This window comes from Cyanistes caeruleus, chromosome 23, assembly GCF_971803275.1.
Source record: "Cyanistes caeruleus chromosome 23, bCyaCae1.hap1.1, whole genome shotgun sequence".
Classification (NCBI taxonomy): Eukaryota; Metazoa; Chordata; class Aves; order Passeriformes; family Paridae; genus Cyanistes; species Cyanistes caeruleus.
In genome coordinates this window covers 203,112-230,658 of record NC_141723.1, presented here as the reverse complement: position 1 = coordinate 230,658, position 27,547 = coordinate 203,112, and the positions used below count along the sequence as shown (strand labels likewise).

Below are 27,547 nucleotides of genomic sequence, written 5' to 3'. Positions count from 1 at the left end.
TAGCACTTTCTAGCTGATTAGCTGCACATCATCTGAAAACTGAGGGAGATAAGGATGATGGCCATTGGATCAACAAACCATGACAGAATCCCTCTAGGTTTTGACTCATGTCCCCATCCCAGGGTTACCTCAGGTACTATTCTGACATATCCACTCCCAAGGTATGACCATCGCTCACTAAGATGTGTGACTCAAGCCACTCAAGCTCCACCTCAATGTAAAGAAGTATTTGAACAAGTTAAAAACAGGGAGAAGTTAGAGAAGAGTCCACCGTAACTTCTGCGCTGAATCTGTCTCTTGCTCATTGAGTAAGATCTACACTCTGTGATTTACCGTGGGCCAGGTTTTGTCACGGATTAGAGATTGTACATTGCTTTAAACACGTTTTTGCTGTCAGGTACTGTCACCTGCAATCCTGAACCTTAACCTGTCAAGATTTTATTGAATTACTGTTATTCTGGAAGCCGTTAATGTGAGTCCTTGGAGGGGGTTGGCAGTGGGTAAAGGCGTGGAGACCCAGGAAGAACCTCTATTTGCTGTATTAAAATTTGCTGCATTAAAATTTAAAATCTTCAGCCTTTTCAACACTTCACTGTTATATTAACATATCATCTCAATGACTAATCCACTGAACCGGGCTGCAGTCAAGCCCTATAAATCTGCGACTGATAGGCGGCTTCAGCATTTCATAATTACCGCATTTTTAGGGGCACTTAAACGCCCTGCAACTGCGCTATCGCGGCCTGTCGCGACTCGGGGCCGTGCGCAGGCGCAGTGCGGTGGGGCGTTCGCGCAGGCGCGGCAGCGCCGCCGCCTTCCGCCTTCGGCCGGGCCGCGTGAGGGGTATGAAATAAATCTGTTTTCTTCGCTGTTCCACCCGTTTTTTAGAGGTTTTTTTATCGCCCTTTCCTTTATTTTGCGTGTTTCATGGGTTTCTTTGCAGCTCAGAAGGCCTGGCTGTGTCGTGCCGGAGGGGACGGGGCTCCTGGCCCTGTCACACCTTCAGCCTTAGACAAACCCCACCTTAGACCTGACCTTCGGTTCTGCGCATTTAAACCGCTTTCAGGATTTATATGTAGTCTGTCCTGGTGTTTAGCAGTGTTGAGAACAGTTCCTGCAGGTGGGAAGGAAAGTGAGATGGGTCAGCTGTACTTCCCAGTCTACCTGCCTGGAAAAGCACTTCTCCATTGTGTTGTAATTGAAGAGTAAATGTTTCTATAGATCTATATATGTACTTTCTACATAGATGTATATAAATATATATATACGTGTGTGTGTGTGTACTTATGTGTGTATATATATATACGTACATACATGTATATATGCACAACCTTGCTATGCATGTATAGAGATATTGCAGGCCAACTCTATAGCTTCTGTTTAAACAACCACCCATCAAAGGTGGCTCATCCATCACTCCTTACATCAGGATGGATGTATCTGGGATTGGGATTTCTGTTTGTTGAGGGTTTTGCTGTCGTTGTCCAGGAGCAGGAGAGGCGGAGGATGGATTCCCTGGATCACATGCTCACAGACCCCCTGGAGCTGGAGGGCAGTTGTGCACGGATCATGGAGGACTGCATGCTGGGCACCACACGGGTCAGTCTGCCCGAGGACCTCCTGGAGGATGTGAGTAGTGCTGAGACACCTCACCTTATCATAACCTCTATATAAATGATGTGTTTAACTTCCTTTTGGGGCTTACAGAGCAAACTGAAAAGAGGAGGCGTTTCTGACTGCCTTGGAAAAAGTGTCAAAAATGTCTTTGATTACAGGACAATGTCTTTTAAATCAGTTTTGTTACATTCTTATTGTTTTTAAATTGCCTTTAAGAAGATTGTTACAAGCTTTGAATTTATTTTCTTGTTAGTAGTATCGATTTCTTGACCTTTCCTTTTTATGCTCTGTTGTTTCCTGTGTTTCATAAAATACTGTCTCATGGCTGGAGTTACTTAAAAAGCATCAAGGGCTAGAAAATGGTCAAAGACGTGGCTGCATTTTCTTTACTGTTGTTTCTTGCTTTCTTTAGCCTGAGATCTTCTTTGAGGTTGTCAGCTTGTCAACGTGGCAGGAGGTCCTGACAGATGAGCAGCAAGACCACCTAAAAAAATTCCTGCCTCACTTCCCTGAGAACAACCGAGAGCATCAGAACAAGCTCATCTCAGCACTGTTCAGTGGGGAGAACTTTCGATTTGGGAACCCACTGCACATTGCCCAGAAACTCTTCCGGGGTCAGTCAGCCTCATGAGCTTCCCTGCAGGTTTGGGGTGAGTTCACAGCTAGCAGCTGAAAACCCAGGTGTGTGTTTTGTCTTTGTTACAGATGGGCACTTCAATCCTGAGGTGGTGAAGTACCGGCAGCTCTGTTACAAGTCGCAGTACAAGCGCTACCTGAGTGCCCAGCAGCAGTACTTCTACAGGCTGCTCAAGCAGATCCTCGCTTCCCGCAATGTGAGTGTGCTCTGGGATGAATAACTTGTTTTTATAAAAAGTGTCTTGGTGCCGTTCTCTGAGGCCTTTCCTTTGATTAAGTGAATGAGTAATGCTTCTGGATTTTCCAGTGGCCCAGAGAGAACTCCAGACCCATTGCTATATTTACAGATTTCAGATTGTAACTCTCATAGCTCTCACTTGTGTGTAACTGTCCTCTTTTCATGTCCATCTCCTCCCCGCTTCCTGCATTTTCCCCTTTACAACTTAATCTTTTGTTAACAAGTCATTCTGCCATTGTTTGTTTACCATTTCTGAAACAAGTAAGTTGCTAAATGCAGTTGGAAAAAATGTAGATCCAAAACTCTGATTCTCATGCCTGCAAATCCCTGGTAAAGTCTTCCTCTATGGATATTTTATCATATGGATATTTCTCAAATTGTTGCCAGTTGAAATGTGTTTGTTGCTCATTTATCTTTCATTACACTTAATCATGTAGGGATGTAGAAGAAAGTCTGTCTTTATAAAATGCCCTACAATGTTGTGGGAAATAGAGAATCCCAGAATGGTGTGGGTTGGAAGAAACCTTAAAGCTCATCTCATTCCAATCCCCTGCCATGGGCAAGGACACCTTTCACTAGACCAGGTTGCTCCTGGCCTTGAACACTTCCAGGGAGGGGACATCCACAACTTCATTGGGCAGCAATATGGAATACATAGGAAGTTATTTCCTCTGTAGCTGTGAGAGGTAATTTTTTTTTTCTTTTCGAATAGAGACAGTGTACTATGTTGTTGTCATATATTTGTGTGGAAACCACCCCTTACACCAATGATTTAAGTTCTTCTCAACAGTCCGCATAAAATGTGTGCAGAAGAGGGTGTAGGAATTTCACCTGGTTTTTTTTCCCTCCCCTTTAAGTGATGGTCTAAAATGCTTGGTTTAAAATCCTGTGTGTGGCAAATAATGATCCTTGTACAGAATCTGAGGTGCTGATGGCACTGCATGGTAACCTTGCTGGAAGTATCTGAGCTGGGCTTATCTGTCCTGGCTTACAGCACTGTAGCTGACATGTCACATGAATCCCTCCCTTCAGCACTTGCTGGAATTAGCCAGGAAAGGAGGCCCTGACATGACCCTAAGGAGAAAGCACTTCCCACCGACATACGACTCAGAAGAACGAGACAGACGGACACACAGGCGATACTTGAAGATCCTGAGAGAAGTGAAAGAGGAGTGTGGAGACACTGCCTTGTCTTCTGATGAAGAAGGTAATGCCCTGGGCTGAACTAAAGACTCCAGGTATGAATGGAAAAAGACACATTTTTGACGTGGGGACAGAGCCTTTGCTAAAAAATTGGATTCTGAGCTCTACTTCCACTGGCTGGGATCTAATAAACGCATGGTAATAGTTATACAGATTGGTGATGGGTCTTGCAGAAGTAAATTTATATCTCTCTTTTAGATTTAATCTCTTGGCCTCCAAGTTCTCCAGCACGTTGTTCAAGTCCACCAGTTCCCCTCAGAGTGATCCCCACATTGTCAACCTTGGACATGAAAACTGCAGGTGAGAACCAAACAAGGGGTCGGTATGGGTAAAGGGGGGAGAATTACCTTGAGACCCTGAAAGAAATCACTTTTAAAATCTGTTGTTTGATGGGAAATCTTGTAGTGCTTCATTTTTGCAGTATCCACAACAGTTGGCTCTTTTCCCAGTTTAATCTTTTTCTTCTTTCAAGGCCAGTATTTGAACACAAGTGTCATAATTTCTGTAATACTACTGATTCCTCTGTTGTATTTTGTCTTTAGTGGTTGAAGCATTAGCATAGTCCAGTTCAAAATACTTGAGAATCCCCCCTAAAGTGACTGTAATCAATTCTGCAAACTCTTCAAACTGGTTTCTGGCTTCTTTTCTCTTTCATTCTTGCATCAGCAGTGAAATCTGTTGACTGAATGAAACATTGGAATGAATGAATCAATCAATCAATCAATCAACCAATGAAATTCTTATATGGAGAAATCAGTTACTGAAATTTGGAGATTGATGGAAGTGTAAATGGATAGAAAATGGCATTCTAAGAAGCATGGAAAGTAACAATAGTGGAAAACTCTGAAAATAATTTTTTTCATTGCAGACAAGATAGAACTTGGGGAAAGTGATTTAAAGATGATGTTGAAGAAGCACCATGAGAAACGAAAACGTCAGCCTGTAAGATGTCAAAAAGTCTTGGGGATGGGACCAGATTTTATCTTTGAAGGTTTTATTTCTTGCCATGAAGATCAGGGTACTTCTGGGTGACAAAATGATTGCTATTTTTTCTGTGCACCCACCCATCAGCCCTTTATTCTAACCTGGGTTCAATTGTCAGCATATAGATGCAGCTCCTGGCCATGTTTATCTGGATAGAAGGATTTTATAATTTTAGTTACATGTTTTGGGGAGACAAAATTTTGGATGTCAGGGTTAGAAGACTTTTATTGCAGTAAATGGTTTAATAAGCTGATCCTGGTTAAGTTTGGTGCATTTTAGTACTTGGGTACATTTTCACCTTGTTGCTGTCTTAACACTTTGTCCTTTCTCAGTTTAATTTCTCTCCCATTGTCCTGTGTAGGATCACCCTGACCTAGTCACGACAGACCTGACCCTTGAGGACATCATGACTCGAGTGAATGCCGGAAGGAAAGGTTCCTTAGCAAGTCCGTGGATCCTTTGCCTCTTCCATTTCATATATGTTGGTTTATAAACTAAAGGTTTTCTGTTGAGGGGAAAAATAACGATTTATGACAACAGCTGGGAAGGTGGAATGATTGAGGTGTAAACGAATGCACACAATTTCTAGATACATACTTAAATAGTTTATGACTCTCATTTAGATATAATGAGAAGCTGTCTAATTATTCTTTTTAACTTCTATCATATCTAAAGCCTTATTTGACCTTGTGACCCTCAAGAAAAAGGTGAAGGACAAGGAAGATAAGAAAAAAAAGAAGCCGAAAATTATTAAATCTGAGGTGGAAGATTTGGCTGACTCTCTTGGGAATGCAGATGGACTTACATCAGTGTCTCAGAATTTTTCCCCTCTCCCTCTGTCGTCTATCAAAGAGGAGTAAGTGCTTTAGAGGGCCCTGAATACCTTGCATGGATGGAAAATAGAGCATGTTTCAGCTCACATTTTTGTGGGACTTTTGCAGGTTGTGTTTTTGTGCAGTTTGGGATGTGTGAAATTCGTGGTGTTCAACTTTGTATATGGAGGTGAATATTTCTCAGAGAATTTACTCTGCTTGTGTTCTCTTTCATTTGAAGACCTCTTGAAGATATGAAACCATGCCTTGAAATAAATGAAATATCATCCAGCTTCTTTTTCCTTCTTTTGGAGATACTGTTTGTGGAAGGACCTGCTACTCTCTCTGTGGTAAGCAGCCACCCACTTATCTGGAAATCTTTGCAGGAAGCAAAATCAAAGAATAGAGGAGCTTATACCTTTGTAATAGTGATTTTTCCCCAGACTTAGTTTGCTGTAAATTTTAATAAGATTTAGATTACATATTAAAGAAATTAAACCTTGTGGGAGTGCTACCACATTCTGGTTTTAACATGTTTCATGAGTTTAGTCAGTTGAATCTGTGAGTCTTTCCATATCCGTTCTATAGATCATGGTTAGGTATGTTTTATATATTAAGGGCAGAGATGGTTAAGTGTTTTCCCCTTCTTTGGTGCAGTGTTTGCTTGAAAAAGTCAGGTGATTATTTCACATACATAGTAATATACTTTCTTGTTGTATATATTTATATAATTTTATGTAGTATATGTATACATTTTTGTAAAAGTACTTTTACATAATAATTCATTTTTTGTTCCCTGCATGCATTCAGCTGGTTTAGTTTCTGTGAAGACAGTCATAGTTTGAAGTATGAGATCATTAATAAAATACTTATTTTTCCTCTTCAGCTTGAAGATAAAGTTCTTGATTGGCAATCTTCTCATGCCAGTGCACTAAATAACTGGTTTTCCTTTGCCCCTAATTGGTCTGAATTAGTTTTACCTGCCTTGCAGTATTTGGCAGGCGACAGCAGAGGTAAGAAGAGATGTAAAAATACTAATGATGCTTGTTCCTCTGTTGTAGTCAGTGCTGGTTTGCATAATAGCTCATCTTTTCATTCATCACCACGATAAATCCCTGTATTGCTGGCAGCATTTCTGTTACAGGCTGTTTGGCTGACATGTCTTGATTGTGGTCGACTTGTTTTGCATGTGGATAGTAGATATGACCCAGCATGATTCCCAAGTTTAGATCTTACCTTCAGGCGAGGTATTTGAAGCAGGAAGGAATTAGTCTCTTCCCCCACAGTGTGAAGTTGTAGTTGTCTTTGGGGATAATAAAGAATGAACTAGATAATGCCCTGAGAAATCCAATGAAACATGAGGTTGGCCCACCTTGGGCTTGGACCAGCTGAGTTTAGTCATTCCTTGCAAACTGAATTATTCTGTGGTTCTGATTTGCTTAGTGGGAAGTTTTAAAGATAGAGACAGAATAGATTGTGGTGGCCTTGCAGCATACTGTCCATAATGCTGATGAGTACTGTAAATCCCAAGTTCTGTTCCCATGAGCCCCATGTTTTTTCACTGTTCAATAACAGTCCCTGGGGCCTATATTTCTTTTTCTTCTTCAGATTGAAGATAAAGTTCTCAACAGGCAATTTTTTCATCCCAGTGCACTAAATAGCAGGTCTGAACATGGTGAACAGCAGGAACAGGCTCTCAGCTGACAGCCTGTTGTTGGAAGGCTCATTATCCTGTTCTGTTCTTTCCTTGTGGTTGCCCTTATACTCTGAGATGCTCAGTTTCCCTTTGGACAAGGATAAATTTAGAGATGCACTTACATAATAATTTAAAATGCTCCATCTGTCAATCTGAGTCTTTAACATGACAGTTTGCATTACCAGTGTAGGATTTTGAGGTTGGACAATTTTATAATGTCCCTGACATGCACATTTGTCATTGTAGATGCTCCTTCCAGCTTCTCACCTTTTGTTGAATTCAAAGAAAAAACTCAGCAGTGGAAATTGCTTGGTGAGTACCTTGTGTTCTTCTATGACGTGTACTATAGTAAAGGTTTGTTGTTTTCTTCAGGACTTCACTTTTCGTCTTGCTGCAGCCTGGAGAGAAACACAAACAGAGCTGTTAATTCCATGGTTAGACACTTTCTTTTCTTCTAGCTGAGTTAATGCGTGTTTTGAATTTGAGGTGTTCACATGACATCAGTATCAGCAGCAGAGCATAAACAAGGACACTGGGCTGTATTTCTTTCTGTTGCTGACTTAACCATGTTTGTCAGCCTTCAAATTTGTCTGAACACCTTCATATTTTCCCTTCTCTTGAGCATACTTTGGATGTTTCAGAGTAATTAGTAATTATTAAAATTGCAAAGGAATTAAGCTTCTCTGCAGAGCAAACTGATACTATTCTCATTTTCAAAAGTGGGAATCAAAGACCAAATTGATGATCAATGAACTCATACTGATTGAATTACAGATGTTTTGTGCTTATGTTCATTCCTTTAATTACTACACAGAATTTTTCATTCTTAACTATGGTGATTCTAGTGATCATAATGGTGATTCTAGTGATCATATTTGCAGATATTTGGAGCCAGGAAGCTTTTCCTCTGATCCCTTTCAGAGTTCTTGGTAGAGGTTATGTAGGCAAGTGTTTCTGCTCATGGATTCAGTAATTGGGATTACTTTGGACAATGTGAACAGGTGACTGTGTCCCGAACAGCATCTTGCCTTCTGTGCTCAGAGTTGAAGCACCATCGTTTGTACCAGCACAGGAGAATCACTAGGATTTAGCATTTCCTAAGCCTGGAGTTGTTTAAATATTGCAGTTTGAACATCTGTGACTGGTGATGCATCAAGGAGGGAAGGGAACAGGAGAGGACTGGGAATTAAAAGAAGCTGGCTTCCTAAGAATTAAAAGACTTCTGTTTTTACATTTTCATGATTTCTTACTAGGTAGTTACCAAGATCATGAGAAGGAACTGGCAGCACTGTTTCATCTCTGGTTGGAGACTAAAGACCAGACTTTTTTCAAAGTGAGTCAGACAAAAATCACCTTCTAGGGGCACAAAACCTGACTGTGTTCTACCCAACACTGACATTTCTCTCTTTCTCAATAGGAAAATGAAGACAGCTTGGATGCCATGCCACTGCCCAGAGTGTAAGTGTGTAACACTGCTTGAAAGCCTTTGTAGTGCTGCTGAAGCTGGGAGGTTTAGGCCTTGTGCCTCTGGATCTTAAAATAAAACAATTTTACATCATGGGGCCGGAGAAAATGTGATAGTTTGGTTTTATAAATGCAGTAACTGGACTTCAAGAAGTCGACTGATTTTATCCAAGTTCACATATATTATTAGAGCAAAGCTGCAATCTAGCTTAGGTTCTGCTAATGAGATTTATAGTCCTTGCTTGCCTTTGGGTAGTGCACATAGCATATTTTAAGATCTCTGCAGGGCTTACTTTTGTTACTATAAATACATTCAGAATTTGTTCAGAACAATTTGCAGAAGGATGAGGGGATTCATCTTTTGGGACAGTTGTAGGCTTGTTGTGCTCTGAACTGAAGGTTCCTTTGTTTCAGAAGGACTGACTATGTAGTCCGGCCTAGCACTGGAGAGGAGAAACGAGTGTTTCAAGAGCAGGTAAGAAGACAATTTTCATTTTAAAAGCACTTGCTAAAACAGTTGGCCACTAAACTACCAGGATTTGTGTGGGATGGCAGCTTTATACTTTACACAAATATAGTTAATGTGAAGAATTGGTATGTTGCTTCTGCCATGAAGTTGGTATCTTGGCCTTGCATAAAACTTGCTAATGACGTAGCCTAGCTGCTTGTTTCAAAACCATCAGTATTTCCAGTGGGTAAAATTAATTTGGTAAAAAGTAATTGGATAAAACTAACGAAATTGTTAGTGTCAGTTGGTTGTGCCAACCCCACTGTCTCCTTTTCCATCCCCTGCCATCAGAGGACGACTTGTCTCTTTATTTTTTGGGCATGTATGTGTGCAAGTGAAAATTAGTGTCAGTAAGTGCACCCATCCACTTAGTTATCTTGTCTGTAGTAGATGCAAGTGGGAATTAGAGGGAAAACACATGATGGGCATTCTTCTCCCTTCTCTCCATGTGCTGTCTGCCCAACAGAATTTATAAGTTAAATTTTGGAAATGTCTCTTTAGCCAGATACAAGGACGAAGGGGAAGGAAACAGAAGGTGTATTGCTTGTATTTCTGGCACCTCTCTAGTCTGTACAGTTGCTTGATTGTGAATGTGTTGTACCTGCACACTTTTCTTAGGAGCATCGTATTTTGCATGAAGTAGTTTGTGATTTTCTTGATCCAAAATAAGTTTATATAGCAGTATTTGAGCCTTTAGTTTAAAAAGGTTTTCTCTAGAGAATGATAACAACTTACCTTGTAATATAGCATAAGGCTTTGCTGTATGTTTCCTGGTAAAGTCAATACTCTTGTGTCCACCTCCAGGAGCGTTACCGTTACAGCCAGCCCCACAAAGCTTTCACCTTCCGGATGCATGGCTTCGAGTCAGTTGTTGGTCCTGTGAAGGGGGTATTTGACAAGGAAACCTCCTTAAACAAAGCCCGGGAACATTCTCTCCTGCGCTCAGACAGACCAGCATATGTCACCATTTTGTCCCTTGGTAAGGTCATAGCCAAAAAAAAACTTTTTAAAGAAGAAGGCCATTCCTCTGGCCCCTCAAACAACTACTTTAGGAATCTACATTGGGGTTGAATGCTGTTCCCCAAGTTCACTGCTATTAGCACAGACGGCACAGTTGATGTACTTTAAAATGATCCTTTATAGTCTCTCCTCATATTTTTGAGGGATTTTAGGAGCTAGATTTTAGTGAGTAAGTAGGCACTGTGAGAGCAGTCCCAAAACGTATCTGGAGCACGATATGGAGTACTTGAGTACTGATGCCCAGTTACAGCTGAAGTTTAAGCTCTAGTTTCGTGTTTCAGTTCGTGATGCTGCTGCTCGCCTTCCTAATGGAGAGGGAACTCGAGCTGAAATCTGTGAGCTGCTCAAAGATTCCCAGTTCCTAGCTCCAGATGTCACAAGTGCTCAGGTAAGTTGGATGTCATGTCTGCCCTCAGATTCTCATAAAAATACACTGCATGGACCCAGGCAGTAGGGCTAATAGTTTTTATGCTGCTGTGATGAGCAGAAGGGAGCTGTGTACTACTGTGGCAAGCTGCTGCAAATCTGCACCAACTTTGGATGATGAAAAAGTATCTAGGAAAGCCACAGAGTAAACACTGTCATAGAGCTGCTCACATTTTAGATTGAGGAACAGTCAGTTTTCAGAGCCTTGGTGGAAGCTCCATTTAACTCAAGGTGGCAAATGCTATCCTGTGCTGCAACATCAGCCCTCAGTCAGTTCTCACTCAGATGGAGATTGCTCACAGCTTACTCAGGTTTTATACTAAATAGGATCACTTTTCTATTCATCAGCTTTGGCTAGTCCAATGAGGCATATCTTGTAATCTGTGAATTCTGAACTTCAGGTTAACACTGTCGTTAGTGGTGCTCTGGACCGATTGCATTATGAGAAAGATCCCTGTGTGAAATACGATATTGGACGGAAGTTGTGGATCTACCTGCACCGGGACAGGAGTGAGGAAGAGTTTGGTAAGCCCAGTTTGGTCATATCTTAAGAATTAAAAATGTTTATAAAGATGGATAATGAACACGAATTTGTCAGTCTAGTTTGTTGTTTTTTTTCTAGTCAGTTTGCTCATGTCAGCCCTTCAGCACTTAAACCCAGTCTTGGAGAGCAGTGTGTCACTTTGAAGCATTTGTTTAAAAAATACCATCCCATGTGCAAAAAACTGCAGATGTGTGTTCTTATGTGTCTTATTTTCAGCCTGTTTGGCTAATTTACTAGATGTTTTTCTTCACACTGTTACATGACCGTGTGTGTTTAATTCCTTGTCTGAAGAAGACTGCAGCTCTTACTTAGTGTCTTCCGTAAATCAGTTTGCTGGTGTTCAGGAGCTATAACCATTAATTTGTCCTTGCAGAACGGATCCATCACGCTCAAGCTGCTGCAGCAAAGGCCAAGAAAGCTCTTCAGAAGCCAAAACCTCCAGCTAAAATGGTAGATTTCTTTGCTCAGGGTTGCACAGCTGTTTTTGGGATTGAGAAGAACATTAGTCTTAATGTAATCCATAAATCTTCATCCATAGCAGGTGATGAAAATTACCATGTTTGAGTTAGCAGTTCATAATGTATATGAATGTCAGTGCACAAAATTAAGAGGGAGAGAGGGAACTTTTCCTCCACCCAGCTTCTGCTGCTATCCTCTTATTTGTGCTCCCTATCAAAGGGATGGTCTTTCAGAGCTAGTTTTGAGGTCAATTTGTAACAGAGTGCATGGAACACATCTGTTCTCTCCCTTGCAGTGCTGAAGCTGTCAGGGTTTCCATGTCTGATATTAAATATGTGTGAAGTACTTGTCTATTGGCACATTAACCAAGGTGGAAACCTGCATGTTCTGAATGTTTGTCACAACTGAGGTGCACTTTTCCCTGAGAGCAGGAGCAGCAAAGCACACCAATTCATCCATGGCTGCAGCTGGGGAAAGGCAGACAGTCATGTTTGATTTCAGGATTTGGCAGCAAGGTGTCAGTCACCACCGTACAGAGCTCAGGTTGAAGTGCTCAGCCTACGGTAGGGTGCAGCAATCAACCCCAGATTTTGTGATGCTGGATGTGGTTTCTTTGTAGAAGTCAAGTAGTAAGGAGGGCGCTGTGAAAGCCCTCCCCACCAGCACAGCAGAGCCTAGTCATCTGAGCCTCAGTGACTCCAGCATGCCACCAACTCCTGTGACTCCTGTGACACCAACTGCACCTGCATTGCCTGCAACACCCATCTCACCTCCACCAGTGTCTGCAGTCAGCAAGAGTGTATCTGGTGCTGGGTCAGAGACGGCAAAACCCAGCCAGAGGTACTGCTTCTGTCCCCTATGTCACTTAGGAATGCTGCTGGCTATTTTTCAGTAATTTGTATAATTCAGTAATGAAGGAGTTGGGGTTATTTAGCCTGGAGCAGAGGATGCTCAGGGGTGACCTTATCACTCTCTACAACTCCGTGAAAGGAGGTTGGAGGCTGATGAGAGTTGGACTGTTTGCCCAGGAAACAGCAACAGGACAAGAGGCCATAGTCTCAAGCCGTGCCGGGGGAGGTTCAGGTTTGGCATCAGGAGGAATTTCTTCACAGAAAGTGTGATTAGACATTGAAAGAGGTTTCCCAGGGAGCTGGTGGAGTCCCCATCCCTGGAGTTGTCCAAGGAGCAAACGGACATGGCACTCAGTGTTCTGGGCTGGGTGACAAGGTGGGGATCAGTCACAGGTTGGACTCAATGATTTCAGAGGTCTTTTCTGACCTCAGTGATTCTGTGATTGTGTGAATTTCCTACATCTTCTCTGACCTACTGGCTCTGTCTTTTCTGTAGTGTTCTCCTCGTGTCTTCCCCCACCATGCCCCAGCTGGGGACGTTGCTGTCCCCAGCTCAGAGCTCACAGGTGCAGCCAGGGCCAGTGCCCACCCCGCGTGTGGTGAGTCACAGCAGCTCCTCAGGCCTGCCACAGGTCCGCGTGGTCACTGCCCAAGCCAGTCTCCCAGCCGTGTCCCAGCAAGCCCCAGTGGTCACCCAGCAGCAGCAGCAGCCCACATCAGTGCCTCAAGTCCGTGTTCCAGCTACATCTGCACAAACCAAAGTGCTCCCTCAGGTGAGTTGGAAGGGGTAGAGTAGCTCTGACATCTGATCTGACTTGCAGTGTTTTGATGTGATGCACAGGCATTTGGTGCTCATTCGGAGCATGTACTAACTGCAGGCAAGAGCACAGAAACAGTTTTACTTATGCAATACTGTTCAGTGCTGTTTTTCACCTAGTTACCTGGCATCATTAAATTGTGCATAACAAAAAATCCATAGAACTTAGAATCACAGAATCGTTAAGCTTGGAAAAGACTGTCAAGATCATTAAGTCTAGCCATGAACACAGCAATACCACCATGTTCACTACTAAACCATATCCTCAAGTGCATCATTCATGCATTTTTTTGAGCACTTCCAGGGATGGTCACTCCACCACTACCCTGGACAGTCTGTTCCAATGCTTTACAACCCTTTCTGGGAAAAAAATAAATTCCTAATATCAAAGTTAACCTCCCTGGTGCAACTTGAGGCCAGTTCCTCTTGTCCTGCCATTTGCTACCTGGAAAAAGATACTGACACCCGCCTCAGTACAATTCCAAGCAGTTGGAATCCTTGCAAGGGAATTCTCATGAACTCCTCTGAACTCGCAAGCTAAGGCACAATACAAGAAGAATTCTAGTAGATACTAGATATTTAATAATAATTATTAATTATTAATAATAATAGTTAATTAATAATTAATAGTGATTATTAATAGTGATTATTAATAATAATTATTATTAATAATATTTTAAATAATAATGATTTAATAATTAATAATACTAGACCAGTCCTACTGTGGTAGTCTGCTCATAGTCTTCCTCCTCTCTTCTGTAGGCTGTGATGACTCTGCCTGTAAAAGCTCAAAGTAGCCCCGTGCAGGTGCCGAGAGCAGGAAGCTCCATGGCCAGCCAGGCAGGTATCAGTGTGACAGGGCTGCCTGCAGTGCCCAGCCCTGCTGTGAAGCCGGTTACCAGCTCTCCAGGCAGTTCTGCTGCCAGCACCTCCTCCACCACTGTCATTCAGAACGTGGCTGGCCAGAACATCATCAAGCAGGTGAGAGGGAGGGAGAGACAAAGAACTGGGCTCCACGACCTGACGCAGTGCTGGTTTTGTGTGTTTGAGCCCTGTTTCCACATACAGGTGAAATGTGTTTGTGCAGGTTCTTTAGTGATCTCTCCTTCATTTTTTTTGGAAAAGAAACCAGCCCCACAAAAATTTCTTATTTCAGATGGGATTGGGAATGCCATCTGATACACAACCAGAACCATTTTTAGTAATGTAGTGAGTGCTAATCTTAGTCCACTTTCATTCTAGTGGAAGCAAACATCATCCTGTTGGGAAGTTCTGCTTTGAGTGTGCCTTGGACCTTGTCCTAGTTTGACAGAACCATTTCTCTGATCTCTCCCAGGTGGCTATTACAGGACAACTTGGCATGAAGACCCAGGCTGGAAGTGGCATCCCACTCACAGCAACCAATTTTCGGATCCAAGGGAAGGACGTGTTGCGCCTGCCCCCGTCCTCCATCACCACAGATGCAAAGGGACAGACAGTGCTGCGCATCACTCCAGACATGATGGCCACCCTGGCCAAGTCACAAGTCACTACTGTCAAACTGACTCAGGACCTCTTCACAGCAGCTGCGGGAAGCAGTGCTGGTGGGAAAGGCATCTCTGCAACTTTGCATGTGACATCCAACCCTGTCCAGACTGCTGAGTCTCCAGCCAAGACAAGCACGGTATCTTCTGTCTCTTCCAGCCCAGCTGGAGGCACCGTGGTTAAAGTGACTCCTGACTTAAAGACTGCAGAGCCAACAAGCTCTGCTTTCCGTCTGATGCCTGCCCTGGGCATGACTGTGGCAGATCAGAAGAGCAAAGCCATAACTACAGTGGCATCCACGGAGGCCAAGCCAGCCGCCACAATCAGAATTGTGCAGGGGCTGGGGGTGATACCCCCCAAAGCTGGGCAGACCATCACTGTAGCTACTCATGCTAAGCAGGTGCCATCATCCTCGGCGGTGAACGTTGCTGGCACAGGCCACACCTCCTTACCCACCGTGAGTGCCACAGTGTCCAAAGCAGTTGCTGTGGCCTCAGGAGCTGCAGGGACCCCCATAACCATCGGCACAGGAGCCACGGCTGTGCGGCAGGTGCCTGTCAGCACCACAGTGGTATCTACATCCCAGGCAGTGAGTAATGCTGAGCTCTCACTGGGGGTGGGGAAAGAAGGGGGGTGCCAAAATACACTGATGATACACTGAAAACTGCTCTTTGCATTCACGGAGACTCAAATTAATACAGCAGAGTCATACAATGATTTAAGTCGTGAAGGCCATTAAAGTTCATTCAGTCCCACCAGGGACACCTTCCACTAGATCAGGTTGCTCTAAACCTGGCCTTGAACACTTCCAGGGATGGGGCAGCCACAGCTTGTATTCTGGGTATGGGTCTACAACTGATTTCATGGTGTTCAAATTGCAGCTAAATGCCCCCAAAAAGTCAGATACTTCCCTTATCTCTGCTTGCAAGTGAATGAAATAAACTTCGCATATCTGAAGTCTTGCCTCATGCAGCTCTGTGTCTTGACCCTCACTTTGGCAATAATTTCCCTTGGAATGGCATCACAGAGCATTCAGAACTAGAAGTGCTTGTTACTTGTATTCACTTCTTTACTAATTTCCCCCTTTAATGCTATTTTAGTGCCCAGATCTGAAGGCACCGTAAACTGTCATGGCTACAAAAACTAAATTATGTAGCTAAACTTAGTTTCCTGAGAATAAAAATCATGATGGTGCAAAGTTGATGTGGATTTTCAGGGTTCAGGCGGCTGTGTAGTGAATGAGAGGGAGGTGAATTTTAAGGACCCTGAATTGGAGCACAGATTTCATCAGCAAAGCTGCTGCTGGTTTCTGCTCACAGGACTCCCACAAAACAGCCAGTGTTGTCAGGCAGTTTCTCTGCTGAGCTCCCCATGGCTCCTCACCTGTTCTTCCCATTCCCCAGGGCAAACTTCCAGCACGGATCACAGTGCCTCTGTCAGTGATCAGCCAGCCAGTGAAGGGCAAGAGCGTGGTCACTGCCCCCATCATCAAGGGCAATCTCGGTGCCAAGTGAGTGCTTTGCATCTTGTAGTTCTGCTTTAGAAATTGGCTGAGGAAGGTCTGTTCAGTGAGTTCCTGGGGAGCTAGCAAGCGGAGGCTGGAATAGGATTGCAGTCTGATAACAGGTCCATCAGCTGCAAGAAACTGAATGGATATGGTGTCTGCAATGAGATTGTAATTTTTCATTATTTATTTTGAGACACAAATTCTAGCAAATACACCAAAGAAAAGACATTCTGTGCCTTGAAACCAGCTGTTCATTTTGTTCAGTGTTAGTTTGAGCAAGAATTAACACACCAGAAAATATCTGTAATCTGAAGCCATCTCTCTGTTCAAGAGAAGTTAACTGCCTTAGTGAGAATTCCTCTGGCATTCAAATATTGAAGGCTTTTTGTTTATTCTTCCATAAATTCTGATAGTGTCTCCTTTAGTTAATATTTCAAGTGCTCAGCTGTTTTCTGCTTTGAGAAGTGTTCAGGTCTGATCAGGCTAACCCAGCATGGTCCAGAGTTAATGGGTGTGATTTGTGTGCTAAATTAATTCTCTATCACTTACAAATACTGACATTAAACTTGTCGCTAATGTATTTGGCAGTTTTATGGGGAGGGAAAAAAACCACACTACTTAAAATGGTTAGAACATGTGGTAGAACTATAAACTCCTAGCAGTTGAAGAATGGTTTGGAGTTAGAAAGATCAAGCCTGCTGTGCTGTTTACTAACATTTCAACAATTATTTTTCCTTAGCATCAGTGGATTAGGCAGAAATATTATCCTGACTACAATGCCAGCAGGGACTAAACTGATTGCTGGGAACAAGCCCGTGAGTTTTCTGACTGCACAGCAACTACAGCAGCTGCAGCAGCAAGGCCAAGCCACGCAGGTAAGGGCACCTAGAATGATCATTCCATTTGCTATTTTATGACTTAACATCTCCATGAGGATTTACACTGGATACATGGGGTTGTGGAAGAACAGGCACACAGTTTGGTTTTAGTGTCTGCATTATGCACATGGAATCAATCATCACCTTTACCTTCTTTCCATCCAAATAAAGTTTTTAAATGTTTTTGAAGCACTTCCAGTATGACGAATGTAAAAAGGTCCTGTCAGGAATTTTCTATACACTCAGCAGTCTTAGTGCATTGTACTTTGGCTTCTGTAGGTCACTTTACCTTGAAGAAATCACATAACTGCTGTGCATATCCATTTTTCTGTCTGGAAACATAGTGCTCCTAAATTCCAAATAATTAATCTGCATTGACAGCTGATAGTAACAAGTCTGTAGAAGTGAAGATCCTTCTGAAAATGTGTAAAAGCAGCTGACATACAGGTTTTTATTCAAACTAGTTTTCAGGCCTTCCTCTCTAACCTGGAAATCTCCTGTCACCGTCTTATGTGGGCAGTGGATGGAATGATCATCTTATGACAGATTCTGTTCTGGCAGTGCTTTTGGTGCTTGGTGTGGTTCTGAAAACTGAGTTTTTGTTGGCAGCAGAAAGCAGGTACTTTACTAGAGCACAATGCAGGTGCAATCACCGTGTCACCAGGTTGTTCTTGAGACAAGTTTTTTCTTTCCGTTTCATGCAGGTGCGAATTCAAACAGTTCCAGCCTCCCATCTCCAGCAGGGAACAGTCTCTGGCTCTACTAAAGCAGTGTCCACTGTGGTTGTGACAACAGCTCCATCTCCAAAGCAGACACAGGATCAGCTGTGAGCACTGTTTTGAACATGGATCACTTCCCAGGGACTTCCCTGAGCCTGTTGTCATCCTCCATCCAACCAACCAACCACCTGAGGCTGCCTAACCCCAGCCATGGCTTGGGATTGGACTGGGTTCTGCCCTTGCTTCTCCATGGTTAGCACTGCAATATCCGGGTAGAAATTCCACAGAAAAAAAAAAGCTGTACTTGCAAAATAAGATGTTTCAATCCAGATGTGTAAATCCAGGTTCTGTGGAATTGATGATTTAAGAAATGTCTTCCTGTTCTTTTTCCACCCAAAGGACTTTCGGCAAATACAGTTCCTGTGCATTTTCAGTTGTAGACAAAGCAGTTATCCTGGATCTTCATTAAGCAGGGAAAGTTGCTTGGAAGGGTTATTCAGTGGCTTTTCAAAATCATGGAGAGGATGTCTCCTTTTACTGGCTGTCACTACTGTTACTTAGTGACTCAGGGCACTGGAGTTACTGTAACTCATATCCGTGTAAAAGACAAGGTGGGAGTCAAGGTGTTCTTTTGCTGTAACAGAGTGAGTGACCATGGGGGAGAGGGAGAGGAGATACAGAAAGTCACTGTGGGAACAAGTCTGTTAGCAAATGGGACTGTAGTGGAAAGGAAAAAGCTGGATGTTCACAAGAAAGATCCTCTTTTAGTTTTCCTCAACAAATAAACCTTTTTATCAGTGGAAACTAATTATACTTTGGTTTATAAGGTTGGAATATGTTTTCAAATACACCCAAACTGTTGTCTCTTGGTTTCTGAAGATATACTGTAACCCACGACCCTGGCCATTAGTTTTGGTTTTACTTTTGCAGTTTTATTTGTCTATGTAAATATTTTTGAATTTTACATGTACTGGAGATGAATTTGTGACTTTTCTGACATGACCTTGAAGCTGAATGAGATCAGAAGATGTGTTGGATCGGGAGAAGAATAAAAGTATAGAAAGCCTTACAGATCTCTGCCATCTTCTTTCAGTTCTCTACAGCATGTTTTGTGTACAGTCATTGTCCAGCTTGCCAAGGGCTAATAGCCTGTCCATCGTCTTGGTAAGATGGTTCTTTTTAACCTGGTCTTTTTTCGTAGGCTTTTTTTTTTTTAAAGATGTGGTTTGCTCCAAGGTACATATTATAGAATATAATACATTTAAAGAACCAAATTGTACAGTTCAGGACTGCTGTGATTGGAGCTCTGTGTGTGTTACTCTTTTGCTAGGCTTCAGGCTGGGATTGTGGATCTTCCTGTACTGTATCTAACGCACTTCAGGGCAGCTTTGAAGGAAAACAGATATTTCAGTAAGGAAAGAAGTGGCTGGATATAAATACTGAGTTGGTGGGACACGTCAGCATTTGAAAGCAAGTGCTTGAATTATGGTTTATATGCTTCAGGAACCATTTGGAATGATAAAGGTTTTCTGTCCTGCTTTGTCATGTTTTGTACATGTTTTGCACATTTATTAACCAGGAGCCAGCAGAAAGGTGGTGGTTTGTGAGGGAGGGGAGGACATTCTGAAGTCCTTTTAGTTGTGAAGTTAAAAGAAGAAATTAAGGAGGCAACAAGCAATTTCCTGCTATTGCTTATGTGAAAGAGCCTCTAAATTCAAAACATAATCAAGATAATCCTGCTGTGTTCTGTTCATAATTAACAAATTAATAATTAACCTACAGTCAAGTGCTGAAAGCTGGTTACATTGTGAAGACCCTTTCATTTCTATCCTTATGAATTTCTTGCTGGACAACAGGAGGCTTTGGCAGTATTAAGCGTAAGAAAACAAGAAACCTGCATCTAATCCCAGAAGTTTAGTGTGTCTCAGGTGGTTGCTGCTGATTTTAAGTGTCTTGCTGTTGATCACCATCCTGGTTTTGAGCAACTTCTGCGTCCTGGCTGCTTCTCTTAGGTTCCTACTCTTTTATTTTGAAGTCTGTTTTTTGCGGAAAAGAGCATCATGCACTGGATGGGCTTCTGATTTTGAATGGCCATGTGGTGACTTGGGTAGGACGTGTTTACTCCTAGCTTTCAAGAACAAAGTACAGCCTGTTACGATCCAGCTGCCACTTGTGAGATGAACTGCTCCACTCTGGTTGAAAAATAACTCCTAAGCTATTTCGAGTCAAGAGCCCTTGTTTTTATAAGTAACTTGACTTCTACACAGGAGGCAGAAGGGCAGAGAAGGTCTCCAATGGTTTTCTGGGGTGTGCTGAGACTGGGGGGGGGTGGTATCTATAAACTAGACTATGTTCCAGGTGGTGTATGCTCCCACATCTTCCTGCTCTGCAACCCGAAAGCTGTTCTGGATGAGTCCTGCAGTAAGAGCTGCAAGGGCAGCATGCAAGGGAAAGCAGCCTAGAGAAAGTACTTGTACTGAGATTACCCATTTTCTACCTGTCCTGCTTGATACTAAAGGGGCATTCAGCCTGATGAATCTCTACCATTACCTTTTCTAGTTAAAAAATCAAGTACAGTTCGTTTTTGTCACAGTGAGATGCTCACTAGATATCAAAGAACCTTGTTTATCTCTTAAAAGCTGTGGATTAGGAGTTTATTTCCACCAAAAGAATATTGTCTAAAACCTGCTTAAAAAACTGAGCATGCTACACAAACAGCCACAGGCCATTTGAAACCTTTCTAAGCTCTATTGTAACAACTGCTTTGTTTTATTTAAATCACTGGATGAAATCTGTATTTATATACCTCAGTAGGATGCCCTCATAACCCCGTGAACACACCTTGAGGTTACCTCAGGTGTTCCTTTCAAAAGAATCATTAATTGGGCATGTTTTAACAGTTGATCTTCATTTTCCTAATGCCTTTGAAAACACTGGCATTGTTTTTAGTAAATGCAAAAGCCTTGTTACTTGTTTGTCACATGGCAAGCCTGAACCACCTCACAACAGACCCAGTTCTTGTGCCTGCCACAAGTTGGGTATGTGGTGCCTGAGCTCAGGACCCTTCTGGCTGGGTGCTTTTCTTCCTATAGGGTAGCAGTCTGGAGTTTAGACTTTTCTCCATAGCCTAAATACTAAACACAGCAGTTTGCTGCAGAGCTGTGGGGAAGGGACAATATGTGCTATTGGGTCCATGCTGGAAAGGGGCAATTTATGCCCAAAGGGGCATAAATACAACTGACTCATCTCAATCTGAGATTTATTGGAGCCTAATTATGTGGATAGACCAGATGTGTGTGGACCCAGAGGTGGTAGGCTGGAATCATCTTTCTTGTGCTTTGAATTTCTCGATAGATAAATCTGTATTTCTCACCCCTAGACTGCATTTGCAGCTGCTGATCCCTCCAGAGGACAATTTATTTGACCTCCCTCCTGTTCCTGTAAGGTGAATCACCCTCTGCATAGAACCATTTAGTCTTGTGGACTATTAAAGGAATTCTGCATGAGTAGTGCATATTTGGGCTATTGATGATTTAATTTAGGGATGATGCAGGTTATGTCAAGTGACCCATTCAGTGTGGATTAGTTCATTCGGGCCTGGATTAATCTCGTACATGGCATCCTGCACTCCTGAAAACTGAAACTCAATCAGAAGTCAGTATTTTAAGAACCAATCCATTTCTTTATGTCTGGAAATGTTACCAAACCTATTTGGTGAGCTTTGCACCCATATCTCCTAACATTACTTTTTTTCACTGTCCTCCAATTTGCACCTGGAGCAAAATAAGTCACCTGCCAGATCCAAGATCCTTGCAGCAGAAACGTGCTGGTCCTTCAGAGCTCCAGGACCAGGTGGTTTTGCCAACCAAATCCCAGAGGAGCATCAGTAAGTGGCTGTGCTGACCCACAGCAAGGCCAGCAGGGCCTGGAAAATAGAAAAGCAAACCTGCTGGAGGTCACAGTGTTCTTCCTGCTTGCTGACACTGCTTGAAGAGTTAACAGGGACCTGTAAAGTGCTGGCATTGTTTGGAACTTGGTAAGTGGCTTTAACGTTTCTGTTTGTCATTCTGAAGCAATTTATGGCAATAATGGAAAATTTTTCAGTTTGTGCTTGGGAAGCTGCTTGGTATTTACAAGACATGCATACAAAAATATGCTTCTATATATAGAAAATATGCTTGATTACTCAAAAAAAAAAAAAAAAAAAAAGGGAATTTGCATTTAGAGCTTTTATGCTCCTTAAGCAAAGTGCTTGTAAATTAGCCTGTGGTGAGAATCATTCTTGTATACTAAGTTATACAGTGAAATTATGGGTATGAAACAGTCACAAGCCCTTGAGTCATTGCAGCTTTATGAATGTCTGACATCCCTTTGCACTCCCTTTGTAGGTGTAAGGAGGTTCTGTTTCATGGCTGTGTTATAAATGCAACGGCAGATTAAAGATTAACAAAGATAAATTTATTATAAATTAATAAAGCAACGAACAGCGAGGAAAAACCACAATAAATGCACAGCGCAGCGCTGGGTGGACAGGGTCTATACGCAAGGTATAGGTGTTCCCAAATCCACATCTGAGGGTTCTCTGGCCTGGGTTTTTATAGGGATTTTATGTCCCCAGGCTAGAATTCCAACCAGTTTCCATTCACCAAGTGTCCCTGATTGTCGGGTGAATGGATTTCCTGGCCTAGAACATTGAGTCAATAAGTGTCCGGGCAGAGTCTCCTCAAATGCAAAGTGAGTCTGTATGTATTTTAACATATTTCATCACAGCAGAATTGAGGGATCCGGGCTAGCGCCCCGATGGATATCTCGGAGGAGTAGTCTCTTCTTTGTCTTTCTTGACTGAGTTTCTGTAGTATGGGTTTGGCGGGTGTGGTGTTCGATTCTGGCAACGACCATTTTCCTGGGGCTCGTCCCTTTTGTCTTGCTTGATGGTCTCCGGCCGAAATCGGCCGGGCGTTGCCTTTATCTGGAGGTAGACTTTCAGGCTAGTTCTTTTGTTTCTATGATGGCCTGTGTCCTGTCCTTTCCTCCGAGTTGATGAGCCTGCTGAAGCTTGTTATCTGGGGGGGGTTCTTTTGCAATCCGTGACTTTGGAAAAGGAATTCTGCCTCGACCTGGAGGAGAATTCCTTATTCCATATTTTCATTAGTTATAATTACACATACTTTATTTAAACCTTTTATTCCGAATTTTTATTTACCCAATTCTTTATTACAGTCCCCCACCTAATAATTTGATCATATTAAAAATTCGTGTTTACATACTTCTTCAGAGGAATATCGGGTTAGATAATGTCGTTTTCCTCTTTGTCTAACTCTTCTACATTTTCTGGGGACAACATATGTTTGTTTTCAAATTCTCTCAATGCTTTGACCGCATTTCTACTCTCTTTTTCTTCTTCTAACTTCATGATTTTTGAAAGAAGGGTAGCGTTTCCTTGTGCCTTTTCTGGGTCTATTGGGAGAGAGGCAATCTGCATTCCTTGAACGACAGAATGTATCAGTCTGATCAGACAAGGAATTAGGCAGGGTAGGAAGATGACTCCGGCAATTGAACATCCTATAAAGAATACTAGTTTTTTCCACCATGCCCCTTGCCCAAAAATTTGATCCCACCAAGAGGCTTGTAAAATCGAATTCCATTTCTGGACGGGTACATGGGCTACTTTCTTTATTTCAGCAGCTAGACCCTTTATAGTTTCTCCGAAGTCATCTATTTCCATGCAACACTCTGACTCGTTATATCTGCTACACACTCCTCCCTCCTCAGCTAGCAAATAGTCGAGAGCGAGTCTGTTTTGGTATACAAAGGCTCTCATCTGGGAATGTTGTTTTGCTAGGAGTTCCAGGGCTTCTGAAGTGTGGTTTGAAACAACTTCTACCACAGCCTGTAACCTAATAAGCCGATTGAGGAGGTAGATTGGGGTCCTGTAACCCCAACTGCCATCATTTGCCCATGTTGCCGGTCCATAATATTGTATGATCCTTTCGGCGGGCCATTCCTCCCCCTTCCATTTGTGGTTACCTCCGGCTATTGGTAGCTCCCGTTTCAGTTCCCTCTTTTGTCGGGCTAGAGTTTCAAAGAGGGGAGCGCCTAAAGACCTACTTTCATCTTTAGGTAATGTAAAGAAGAAAGGCCGAATTATTCCGAGTGTGCATGACCCCTTCCAATTTCTGGGTAATTCACTGTATGCTTTCTTTCCGCATATCCAGTAAATCCCATCCGGTGCCTTCCAATCTCTGTTAGGTTTTGCCGGGTCCTCCCAATATTCCCTCAGGCCGAGAAAGGCATGGAAGGGATTCGCCCCGTCCTGTTTGTTCCAACATAAACCAATTAGATCTATCCATTCGCAATTATTTTCCCGAGATTGGCTCCAATAGCCCTCGGGTGATTCCGGCTGCCAAATTTTTGTCTTTTTATCTGAATTTACCGAGAGAGTTTTTACACACGGGGTGTAACCAACTAGCTCAGTGAATTCCCTTCCTTCCCGACTGACACAAAAAGTTCCAATGATTCTTTTGTCAATCACCCACCCCTCTGGTCGCCGGGTTGTTTTGGATAATTTCAATCCTGTCCACTTAAGTAATTGTTCCGGGGTTAATCCTTCTCCCTTCCATGGCCATCTTTCGGCTGATTTCAGGCCGCCACATATCCAACAATTAGTCAATCCTAATTCGGTAGCTATTTCCTGCATCAGATCTATAAATAGATTCTGATTAGGGCTAGGTAGCTTCCAATTATCGTATTGTTTTTCTAATTGCTCGTATTGCTCACTGAGAGAGTTTAACCTCTCTTGTTCGAGTATTTTTCTCTTATTTTCCATTTCCTGCCTCTTTAGTTCAAGAGTCAATTGTTTTATTTTATTTTCAGGGTCTGAACCATCCTCGTCTTTTGCAAAACAGATCACCTGATCAAACTGTAGACACACTCTATCATCGTCATTTTTCAGTAAATCTAAAACTATCGGTTCATTACTGAATGACACTTTCGTTTCGTGTTTCAGGTTCTTCCCTTCCCAGTACAATTTCCCCCCCATGGTACAATATTTTAAGTTTGCTTTATTGTAACACAAGGGGTTGACTCTGTGATACGCAATGAACGTCGACTGCTTCTTTCCTCCAATCCAGACAGTTTTATTACACTGCCCGCAGACCGAGATTGGGGAAACCCCTTCTATGTCTCTCTTACTTCGTAGATGGGTCGCTTGGACCTCTTTTTCCCTGTGATATGGGGTCGCCTTTTTCCAGTACCTATCCCCAGGGTGGAGCACCAAATTTTCCCTTCCAGCTTACACAGGTCCATTTGGGTACCATTTGCCCAACATTCTCCTGCGTGCAATTCCGGAGGGCAAGTGATCAATGGCTCGGTTCACGTGGCAGTTTGGCACTGCTCACACTTCCCCAGGGAGGTCGTCCCTGGAGGCGCCTCGGGGCCCATTCTCTCGGTCCAGCACATGGCTAGGTTCAGGATCGTCAGGATTCCCCACAATCGCATCCCTCTGCCATTCCCTCCGCCCGTACAAGAACATACGGCGGGGATAACCATCTTCTCGGCAGCAAGGACTGTCTTCAGGGGCCCTTGACGTCCTGATGGCAAACCTCCTTTTAAAGGTTGCCCACCGAGATGCCTTGATCGTGCCGCTCCTGCACGGTACTTTTACGTTTCGGCGGCACTCGATTATTAGAGGTTCCGCTTTACAGTCCAAATGGCCTCGTAATCCCTTTTGAAAAAATCGGAACCACTCCGGAGAGTCGAGTTCCAAGATACCCACCCGGGTAGCAAGTGCTAGAAAAAGGTTGGTCTGTTCTAATTCCTCTTTGTAACACGCGGCACACAACCCTCTTGGTTTTTGCCCTCCTAAACAATGAGTCACCCACGTTTGTTTACAATATGCACACTTAAAATGTACAAAAGGAAAACAATAACATTCAAAATTGGTGCAACTTATCCTGTCTTCGCTGCTCATTTGTTGTTCCGCTGAAGCCTGATTTTCAATTCTCCCGGAGGGGTTACAATTTTCCACTCGGGGGGATTGTGAACCGAAACTTTCTTCACTCGGGAAGAGTGTGTCCAGCCCTTTTCAGCCGTACGAACCGCAGTGTCTGTAGTCAGGAGGACGAGGAATGGTCCTTCCCAGTGAGGACTGAGGGGTTGCTCTTTCCACACTTTGATCAGTACTTTGTCCCCTGGTTGAATTTGGTGGATCGGAAATCCCAACATGCTGCTCTGAGGAATCAATCCTCTTCTCCTTAACTCCTGTAAGTTTTTATTTATAGAAATGAGATAAGGTTGGAGTTGCACATCCTCTGTTTGAGGATGTTCAACCGGCATACCATGCTTGTACGGCATTCCATACAACATTTCAAAGGGGGACAGTCCTGTTTCTGAGTTCGGCATGGTTCTTATATTCAGCAATGCCAAGGGGAGACATTTGACCCAGGACATTTTTGTTTCAATTGTCAATTTGGATATTTGTGATTTTAACGTCTGATTCATCCTTTCCACTTGCCCCGAGCTCTGAGGGTGCCAAGGAGTATGATATTGCCATCTGATCCCTAATGCATCGGACAACTGTTTGATAATTTTTGAGGTGAAATGTGTGCCCCTGGTCCGAATCAATATGGTCTACAATACCATATCTAGGAATTATTTCTTCCAGTAGAATTTTAGACACTGTTTGGGCCGTAGCCTTAGCTCTGGGAAAGGCCTCTACCCAATGTGTCAATTTATCTACTATAACTAACAAATATTTATTTCTGCCAATTTTTGGTAATTCTGTGAAATCCACTTGGATTCTTTCAAATGGTCGGTATGAGATTGGCCCACCTCCCCAATTGGTTTGCCGAAAATTCGCTCTGTTTACCTTTTGGCATATCACGCATCCCTGTACCTCTTGTTTTGCGAGCTCGAAGATTCCTTTACACCCGAAGAATTTTAAAAATTGTTCAGCCAATGCCCTGGTTCCCCAATGGGTTTGTGCATGTAGTCTTTTGAGTATTCCTTTTGCTATCCCCTTCGGGACCAACTCCCTCCCGTCAGGTAACCACCATTTACCCTCTTTGAAATGTCCCCCTACCTTTTTGAAGTCTTCCTGCTCCTTTTCCGAAGGAAGCACTGAAACCTCTGGAGGTTCCCTTGGGACTAGCTCAGAAATACTTACGGTCAACAATGCCGCTCTTTTCGCCTCTTTATCCGCTAAATTGTTTCCCCTTGTATGGAATTGTCGTCCGGTCTGGTGTCCTTTTACATGAACCACAGATATCTCCAGTGGCTCTCTGACCGCTTCTAAAATTTGTCTAATTATTTCCTCATGTACCAATCCTTTTCCTTTAGTGTTGATCAGACCCCTTTCTTCCCAAATTTTCCCGAAGGTATGCACTATCCCAAATGCATACCTTGAATTGGTATAGATGGTTCCCCTTTTTCCCTCCAAGCCTTTGAGGGCTTTTAGGAGAGCAAAGAGTTCACATGCCTGTGCTGACCAATTTGCCTTTAGGGGGCCCGATTCTACAGTCTGTCCTGTTATGCCGTTTACGATGGCATATCCTGATTTACGTTTTCCCTCTATCATTCTCGAGGAACCATCGATAAACCATTTTTCTCCTCCTTCCAATTCCTGATCCTCCAGATCGGGTCTTACT

General features: G+C 43.0%; 1 protein-coding gene across 4 annotated transcripts; it reads left to right on the top strand.

Annotated features, from left to right (window-relative positions):
• The first annotated feature begins 730 nt into the window (after positions 1 to 730).
• Positions 731 to 18,972, top strand: NFRKB (nuclear factor related to kappaB binding protein). 4 transcript variants are annotated; one of them, XM_023941598.2, is made up of 26 exons: positions 731 to 843; positions 1,489 to 1,629; positions 2,030 to 2,231; positions 2,323 to 2,450; positions 3,524 to 3,698; positions 3,893 to 3,994; positions 4,563 to 4,636; positions 5,040 to 5,124; positions 5,354 to 5,534; positions 5,732 to 5,840; positions 6,377 to 6,503; positions 7,433 to 7,498; positions 8,440 to 8,519; positions 8,604 to 8,644; positions 9,068 to 9,125; positions 9,963 to 10,137; positions 10,460 to 10,566; positions 11,006 to 11,129; positions 11,522 to 11,598; positions 12,227 to 12,447; positions 12,955 to 13,231; positions 14,038 to 14,256; positions 14,612 to 15,388; positions 16,203 to 16,309; positions 17,046 to 17,181; positions 17,889 to 18,972. In XM_023941598.2, exons 2-26 carry the CDS (start codon positions 1,507 to 1,509, stop codon positions 18,012 to 18,014), a joined length of 3,897 nt encoding a protein of 1,298 aa, XP_023797366.1. In that variant the 5' UTR covers positions 731 to 843; positions 1,489 to 1,506; the 3' UTR covers positions 18,015 to 18,972. The 4 variants fall into 4 exon arrangements, with proteins under 4 accessions (XP_023797366.1, XP_086717476.1, XP_023797364.1 ...); XM_086861350.1 differs by having other exon boundaries at positions 17,649 to 18,972; XM_023941596.2 differs by having other exon boundaries at positions 9,065 to 9,125.
• Positions 18,973 to 27,547: the final 8,575 nt, after the last annotated feature.